At 36.9% G+C, this 9,411-nt stretch overlaps 1 protein-coding gene across 4 annotated transcripts in view; it reads left to right on the top strand.

Moving 5' to 3' along the window:
- The window catches only part of ELP4 (elongator acetyltransferase complex subunit 4), a 274,197-nt gene that overhangs the window by 241,870 nt on the left and 22,916 nt on the right, over positions 1-9,411 (top strand). Inside the window, exon 10 of one of the 4 annotated variants that reach the window (XM_055356450.2) lies at positions 1,838-2,619. The exons of 2 other annotated variants lie outside the window; for them this stretch is intronic. In XM_055356450.2, the coding sequence (XP_055212425.2) occupies positions 1,838-1,981 (144 nt within the window). In that variant the 3' untranslated portion in view covers positions 1,982-2,619. Of the gene's footprint in view, positions 1-1,837; positions 5,585-9,411 lie in introns of those variants that run through there. One more of the 4 variants, XM_055356451.2, reaches the window with a different exon arrangement.

A 9,411-nucleotide genomic window follows, 5' to 3' on the forward strand; every position in this document is an offset into this window, starting at 1 on the left:
ATGGCTTCATCCCTTTCAGAAAGGCTGAACTGGGAAGATGAGGAAAAAGACAGCATACTCAGAGTTTGACATTGAATAGACACTCAACAAATATTTTTTGAATGAATGAAATGAGGTGAATCAATGAACCATGGACCTGAGGCTCTATCTCAAGCATACCCTCTTTTCTGAACCCCAACAACTTGGACATCACCATTTGATGATTCCAAAGAAACTTAAACATGTCTAAAACTTAATTAATCGCCTTTTCACCCATCTCCTACTCTAATGTTCCCTGTCTCAGTGCCTGGTACCTAAAAATGCCAACCACAAAAGCCACAAAAGCCACTAACCTAGAAGTCATCCTCTCATTGACTCCTCACCTCCAGTCTAACAAGTCCTGTCAATGCTACCCTTTACAATATGCCAGATCTATCAAAAATCTTCCCCACAAAAAAGGTACAAAATCTAGATAACTTTATTACAACTTCATGTAATCCCTCTTGTAAAAGCTGTGTAAGAAAACTGAGGGAAAAAAAGCTATTCAACTAATTTTATAAAAGTAGTATTATCAAAACTAGATAGGGATAATACGGGAAAAGGAAACTGTACATCAGTCTCACTATTGCAGATAGAAAAAAATTCTAAATAGAACAGTGTCAGGTGGAATTTGGCAGTTTATTCACACACACACTCACACACACTGCTACTATTGCTACTACTAGATAAGATTTCTCACAAAAACAGGAATGATTCAACATCACAATGTAGAAATGTACTTGATATAACTTAGCACTTGTTCTTAGTAATTTTAAAAAACAAATTTCCTAGGAAACAGCATAGAAGAAAAGTTCCTACCCTGATAAAGGGTCACCATCAGGGACAAAGAAAATATATTTTTCTTAGTCACCATCAGGAACAAAGAGAATATATTTTTCTTAATGATAAATTTTTGGAAATATTTCTACTAAAGTCAGGAGTAAGAATGTCCACTCTCTCAGGGTCTGTTTTGCATTGTTACTAGAGATGCTAACCATTTTAATAACTCCCTAATGGGAAAGAAGCAAGTATTATAAAAACTGGAAGGCTGGGTGCGGTGGCTCACGTCTGTAATCCCAGCACTTTGGGAGGCCGAGGCGGACGGATAACTAGGTCAGGAGATAGAGACCATCCTGGCTAACACGGTGAAACCCCGTCTCTACTAAAAATACAAAAAATTAGCCGGGCATGGTGGTGGGCGCCTGTAGTCCCAGCTACTCGGGAGGCTGAGGCAGGAGAATGGCGTGAACCTGGGGGGCAGAGCTTGCAGTGAGCCGGGATCGTGCCACTGAACTCCAGCCTGGACGACAGAGTGAGACTCCAACTCAAAAAAAAAAAAAAAAAAAAACTGGAAAGAACAATACCAAACTGTCCATATCTATAGCCAAGAGAATCTGCAAACAGAATTCAACAAGGTTGCCAGATTCAGGACCTGAGACCTAGGACTTGGTATTCCTATAACTAACCTTACTTAGCCTGTCTATATTACGGTTTACTCATCTGTATAAGGGTCATCGAGAAGATTAACCAATGTAAAGTACCTGGTGCGTTGTAAGTACATAAGAATGAGCTATTACTAGCACCATTGAATTAATACACTACATTTAGCAGTCTTACTATACCTAAATAGAAAATATAATAATAATAGCTAATGATTATTTATCAACTCATGTTGTCTGCTTACCAAAAAAGATCTGCATTAGCTTTCCAAATCACTCTGTAGAAAAGCTGAAGTCTTTCAAGTGACTTACAAGACTTATGTGATTTTGCCCTCTACTTTATGTCTTTCTTCATCTCCTCTTTACTTACTTTTCTTCAGATGTGCTGGCCTCCTCACTATTCCTGGATTCACCCAGCAAACTACCTCCTCAGGGCCTTGATATTGCTATTCCCTCTGCCTAGGACAATGCAAATTAAAATAACAACTATCATGTCATACCCATCAAATTGGTGTATTTTCTAAAGCCTGGGAGTCAAGTAAGTTGGCAAAGAAGTTAAGAGAAACAGGAACTTTCATACTCTACTGATGGTTATGTAAATTGTTACAACTGCTTCTCAGAAAAAGTTGGCAATAACTTGTAATATGGATACCGTGGATGTTTTTTGACCAGGAAATTCCACATGTGGATATACACTCTAGAACAACTTCAGCACATAAATAAGAAGAAAAGTAAAAGAATGTTGAATATAGCATTTTTTGTGAAACAGAAAAATATGAGATAAGTTACAAAATGATACATGCATTATGATTGCATTTGTATGAAATTTATTTTTAAACATGTAAAATAACATTATACATTATTTATGTATATACATATATCTAGTAGTGATTCAAAACTGTCCATGAGAAAAATAGATGTCAAATTTACTTCAGTGCTTACCTCTAGAGAGGTATGGAGTAGTGGAGAGATACACAGGAATCTTCACTATTCTTTTATTCTGAAGCAAGTGTGATCAAATGTTAGAAGGCAATAAAGTTTAGTGATGAATACATGGGTGCTTTAATTAATGTTATTTTCTGAGTTTTCTATATGTTTGAAATATTTCTACGTAAATACACACATGCCCCAAATCTAGCCACTTCTTACCACCTCTGCTGCTATAAACGTGAGCCTAATCCCCATCGTATCTTGCTATCATCCACTTCTCACAAAGGCTGCTACAGTAGCCTCCTAAATTGTCTACCCACACTTGTTTGCCATACACCATTCAAAGTAATCCTTTATCATGAAGTAAATCAGATTATGCTACTCCCCCGCTCAGAACACGCCAGTGGCTTCTCATTAAAATCCGTACTATTTACTCTGACTTACAAAGCTCCTGTCTACTCTCACAACTCATTCCCTAGCACTTTCCCCCTAGCCCACCAAGCTGCAACCACCTTCATCATCTTGCTGTTGCTTGCCAACCGTGTTCTTACTTCAGCGACTTACACCTACTGTACCCTCTAGTACAGTAATACTAGTACAACTAGTATTCCTTGCATTGTTCCCTACTTCACTTTTTTTAAGTGTCTGCTTGAATGACCTTCTCAGAAAGGCTTTCCCTGACCAACCTATCTTTAAAATATCCTCTCCCCAGGCTGGGCATGGTGGCTCATGCCTGTAATCCCAGCACTTTGGGAGGCCGAGGTGGGTGGATCACCTGATGTCATGAGTTCGAGACCAGCCCAACCAACATGGTGAAACCCTATCTCTACTAAAAAATATAAAAATTAGCTGGGCATGGTGGCGGGCACCTGTAATCCCAGCTACTCAGGAGGGTGAGGCAGGAGAATCGCTTGAACCCAGGAGGCGGAGGTTGCAGTGAGCCAAGATCACGCCATTACACTCCAGCCTGGGTGACAGAGCAAGACTCTATGTCAAAAATAAATCCTCTCCTTGGCCTAAAGCAATGACACCCCCGTAACAATGGCATTCTAGTGCCAGTTCTTGGTCTCTGAGCTCAGTTTTCCAGTAAAAGAAACCAGGGCTTCAGGAAGAAGTGTTTGATTGCTGGATTCCAGGCCCAAAGGAGGGAAAATATAAAACAAGACTGAACATCATGTGCCAAAAAGTAAGGAAACATTTAAAGAAAGATGGATGGGGACATGTCAGAAAACCCACAGGAGCCAGCCTGAAATAGCTCCTAATGACCAAAGATAAAACAATTTGAGCAAGAAAATAGTATTGTTTTTTAGCCCCTAAAATAAAATAAATATCTATGAGTTCATACTATTGTAATAAATAAATTAATGAATTAGTAAATCTAGAAGGAAAGAGGGAAATAGAGAATTGCTATTAGGCAGATAACACAGTAATAAATGTTGCAGACAAGATTCCTCAAAGGATGCAAAAATTAATGGGTAGAAATTTGAGCAAGGTACTTACAAAGTATAAGGTAAAACTTTATATTACAGAAACCTAACAGACACCAACTTGACAAAATAGTCAAGGTAAACAGCACCAGTATATAAGACATATCAGCATCATGAACCCCTTGGTAAAATGCGCTGAGAAGCAGACATTATTTTTTTAGCAGTCTTGCCAAAAATGCATAATTTCTATCATGAAAAAACTTCAGACAAACCCATATTGAGGAACATTCTATAAAATAGCTGATCAGTACTCTTTAGAAGTATCAAAGTCATACATAAAAGATGAGGAAAAATTGAGGAATTGTTATAGACTAGAGGAGACTATGGAGATACAGCAACTGAATGCAAGTGGGATCCTGGAATTACAAAAAAACAAAAAAAAAAAGAATATTAGTGGATCTGGACCTGGTACCTAAAATAATACCTGCAGCTTAGTAATTACTTATCAAATTGGTATGTCTGTCCATCCATTCATCCATCCATCTTTGATACCTCCCTTTTTCTCATGCTTCACATCCAATTTCTCACCAAATCTTCATTTAACACCTGGTTCCTTGTGGAGAGAGACTAGGAGACAAATGATATCAGCAACACCACAACAACTTTTTGGTAGATCCTCTGAATTTTCCTACATATCTGGGATAAGATTTTATTTTGAAGGAGTAAATATTGAAAGGTTTGGGAAATTTATTTAAAAGAATCACAGAAGTGATCACAAATAGAAGTAACAAAGCCTCTGGCTTTGCCTGTTTTGGGGAATGGGAGCTCATCTTCACTTGCCTGGATTGCTGTACTGGCCTCCTAATTGGTCTCCCTGCTTCCAGTGTTGCCCAGCCCGTTATTCCCACACAAGAATGATGTCCTTATAGCCAGAGAAGTATTTTCAGGAGGAAAATCTAATCATGCCACTTTCCATGACTAAAAGCCTTCATCGATTCACCACTGCCTTCAGAATGGAAGCCCTACAGATTCTGCCTCTGCCTACTTCTCCATCCTTATCTTTTACTATTTCTGGCACAAACCATAATCACCATTCATACCAAACAACCCACACTTTTACCCCTCTTTGGCTTTGCATTTGCTGTTTTTCTTCTTCTCCTAGGACTCTAATTTCCCATCTAACTCTAACTTGCCTTTTAAATTTGACTGGAGCAGTACCTTCTCCTCAAAGCCTTTCCTTGTCCGTTAAAGTCTCTCTTTAAGTGTACTTTCAGCTCCTTCGCAGCACCTTCTTAAGGACAAGGATTACTTGAATCTCCAGCTAGCTTGTTGCCTTGTACATGGTGGTGCTCAATAAACATTGGTTGAGAAAGAAAAGGAAGAAAGGAAAAAAGGAGAGGACAGGGAAGTTTTAAAGTTATGTAAATATTAAGCAAAAAAAGTCTTCTCTGCTTTTCTCCTTCTCTACTTTGATTTCAGGCTCTTTCATATTTGTGTAATTTATTTTACCTGATTATCTGCTTATCCTTTGACGTAGATGAAACATAAATATCCATTAACTGAAAGAGATTTAGAAAGCTGTCCACTGCGGCATAAACAATGGCTGATAACAATGGTATTGAGCCAGATTAAGAGTATGAAGTGCATGTTTCATTGTAACCATCAGAGAATCTGATATAATGTCTAGATTTTTAACTTCTTTGCCATCTTTAAACTTGACAATGCCAATTTTTTGAAAAAATCATACTGAAATATAGAACTATCACCAAAAACTGTGTTTTAAAACAACATGTGCCATCTTAAGGAATGCAAGAAAATCAAAATATGCCTTCTACTTACTTCATTTGTTTCCTCTGTATTTGTAATTACTGATGAGTTTACTTGGTATTTATTTGCTATACCCAGACTATGGAAAACCATGGAAGGGGTTAAATAAATTAGCCCCTGGGTTTTGAGTCTACCTAAGGAAAAACAAATTTCTAAGGGAAAGCAGGGGAAGTATAAAGTTAGTGGAAGGGGAAAGATCCCAGTTACATTTTTACCTCATTGAATTCTTTCCAAATCAGACTACAGATTTTTTTTTTGCATCTACCATGCCAAGCATGATATTTTTAGCAACAGTAGTACAGAGCAAGCAGCCTGTCGTTTGGGAGCTGACAAATAAGCACACTGTTCCTCTTAAACACAATATGCTCCACATCTTTATCTCCACTCATCCTTACAGAAGCTCTTCAGCTTGCCGTGTTTCTTTAAGGAAATGACAAGGAGCACTGGTTAATAAGCTCTTGGGGTTATTCAATATCCCTCTTCAATGCTCATTTTCTGAAGTTGAAAACACTTATGCATGTGCTCACATGCACACTAAACTTTGTCAGAGATGAAGTACTTCCAAATGGTACTTGAATGTGATTAAGAGAACCCTGGGCCTGATAGGACTCATTACACAACACGCCAGACGTAACAGTTTGCTCAAATTTTGGTTCTAAGAAAAGGAAACAATCTTGGTAAAAAAAATGGCTCATAGAAGTGGAGGTAATAGTTTATTGTATTTCTATATAAATGTGTGCTCAATACATCATTTTAAAAGAAATGTAACAGACTTTCTTCTTACAAAATATACTTAACACTGGAATAGTGTCTGTCATTTCTTTGGCATTAGACAAAGAAATCAAAGTCTGTTTGACTTACTGCCATGAGTTTCTGGTCTAGAGTTATCTATTTTTCCTCCCTGATCATTATAATTTTCTAAAACAATTCAGGACTATATTAAACAATTTTATACTTAACGTCATTGGTGAATTTTATGTTTATTTTCAAGTCAAGCAATGATTAATAATGTTATTTTACAATGTGGTTCTACAGATCTTTCAACACAGCTTAAAGTTACTGAATTCAGTTTTCAACTTCTAATTTCAGAGCGTATTAACAACCATCCCATGGTTGAATTTCCTACCCCTAGGTAAATTCCTCGAGGATTTTTTATATTATCTCAGCCTTTAATATGTGGGTCACACTCATGTTCGTTCTTTATCATTCCAGAAATGGAATCTGTTTGAGTTATATAGCAATAGAGTGAAGAAATTAGAAATTAATGGTTGTTGAAATCAAATAGATAGACTTATAGGAACTTGATTGTTAAGCCCAAGGTTTTATAGATGATAATTGCCCTGTGTTTCAACTGGACTAGATTATTATGACCATGGACGTTGTCAACCTAGAAAATTCTCTGCTTTTGCATTTTTTGCCCAACCCAAGTTTTGTCAGATAGTATATGTCACAATATATTGTACAAGACCTCACCTCACACTAAAACGTTTTATATGAAATAAATTCTGTTGTTAATGATATGTTGACAAAGAGGGTGGAACTTTTTTTTTTTTTTTTGAGATGGTCTCACTCTGTTGCCCAGGCTTGAGTACAGTGGTGCAGTCACAGCTCACAGCAAACTCCACCTTCCAGGTTCAAGCAGTTCTCCCACCTCAGCCTCCCAAATAAGCTGAGACTACAAGTGCACACCACCACACTCAGCTAATTTTTGTATTTTTTGTAGAGACAAGGTCTCACCATGTTGCCCAAGCTGGTCTCGAAATCCTAACCTAAGTGAGCCACCACACCCAGCCAGAAGTTTTTAATAGAAAATTTTTAAAACATTTAATGATCTTAACAAGCTCATGTCATATTATGTAACATATCTAGTTGTTTTCTTATTGGTAGATATACGCTTGTGACTTACTTTCTTCCATCATTCTGTTCTGTGAAAATTAACAAAATTGCTTAATATGTTTTTATTTAAATGACTACACATGCTGAGAATTAATCTTATATTCTGTTACCTATACAACAAATAGCAAAAAGAAGTTTTGCTTGGTGTACCCACATAATGCGTTAATCATCCTCCAAAGTAATTAATTTACAAATCAAGAAGTTCTTTCCCACACATATTTCCTTCTAGTAGAAAAGCAAAATTAGAGAATATATTAAGTTTTGAGTTTTTTCCTTTGTCCTTAGGTGCCTTAAATGCCTATGTATAATTCTACAAGAATCCACTGCTTAAAAATAATTGATTTTATCCTGAATGACTGGAGCAGCTATGCTAACATTAGCCATACCTTATTAGGGTAAGGAAAATATATCATTCATGGATATGCAAACTATCCTTTCTTTTTAAAGGGAGATTTATCCTAAAAGGTGTCTGAGGTAAGAATTCACTTTCCTTTTCCCAAGCTCCCAAAAACATAATTTCACTAACTGTGTAATATGCATCTTCTCATAAACCTCCACAAAGTACAAAACAGCCTGTTGCTTACTTTTTATTAAGGCTTATTTTCACACACTAATAGCATTGTTTTTCATGTAATATGCCCTACCTCGTTTAAGTGTTTTCTTTTCTTTTTCTTTTTTCTTTTTCTTTTTTTTTTTTTTTTTTTTGAGACGGAGTCTCGCTCTGTCACCCAGGCTGGAGTGCAGTGGCACGGGCTTGGCTCACTGCAACCTCCGCCTCTTGGGTTCAAGGGATTCTTGTGCCTCAGCCTCCCGAGTAGCTGGGATTACAGGTATATGCCACGACACACAGCTAATTTTTGTATTTTTAGCAGAGACAGGGTTTCACTTGGCCAGGGTAGTCTTGAACTCCTGACCTCAAGTAATCCACCTGCCTCGCCTTCCCAAAGTGCTGGGATTACAGGCTATGCGCCACTATGGTCAGTCAGTGTTTTCTAATTACCAGCTTGAATAGTTTGTATTCATCAGCTTCAGTGCTTTATTAAGTGATCTGAGATATTGATGAGCCTGACTACCATAAAGATATATACTCTTATGTCCACCTTTGGGATGGGCTCTATATCACATAAACTCCCAACAAATTACATACCAACTTCTCCTCCAATGCTAGAGAAAGAGAAGCTTACCTTAGCTACATGGACACTAGAAAAACTGAAGTTTTGACTAAGCAGTATCTCATTTATTTGGCCTGCTGTTTCCTAATGGCACAACTTTGAAACATGTCACCACGTTAAATCTAATCTAGGCTCAAAAAGTCCTATTTCTTCTTTCCTGTGGATTTCATAATATTTCCAGAATGCCTGTAGTCCTTGAAAGAAATTACTCTAAACCCCAGCTTAACAGGTTGGAATATATCTTGCCATCCTGATTTTATCTTTCTTGCTTTGGCAAGTTCTTTTCCTTAAGTAGAAATATGCATCAGTTTAAGTATGCTAGATTTTTTTAAACGTATTATAAAAACATTAGAAGACGATATTTGTATTTCAAAAGATCTTTTAACTTTACACAAGATTCCTAATAGGTCCCACTTAAGTATAAGTTAAATAGCATATTTCACTTCATGTCAGTTTAATTTAGGTATAACTTTTTAGAAATAACACTTCCTGTAACTGTACTTAGATGACTTCCTTAGATATTCCAGATGATTCTAAGGGAAAATTAAATGCAAATTATTATGACGTATTATTTAACCCTATTACGTTATGATTATAATAGCAGAGACCAGTCATCTTTTTACCAGAATGTTGTATGTTTCTGAGTGATCAGATGCGTTGCTTTCTCAATCCAAAAATAAGATGTACTAATAATTCACTGCT

Source organism: Gorilla gorilla, chromosome 9 (assembly GCF_029281585.2).
Source record: "Gorilla gorilla gorilla isolate KB3781 chromosome 9, NHGRI_mGorGor1-v2.1_pri, whole genome shotgun sequence".
Taxonomy (NCBI): domain Eukaryota; kingdom Metazoa; phylum Chordata; class Mammalia; order Primates; family Hominidae; genus Gorilla; species Gorilla gorilla.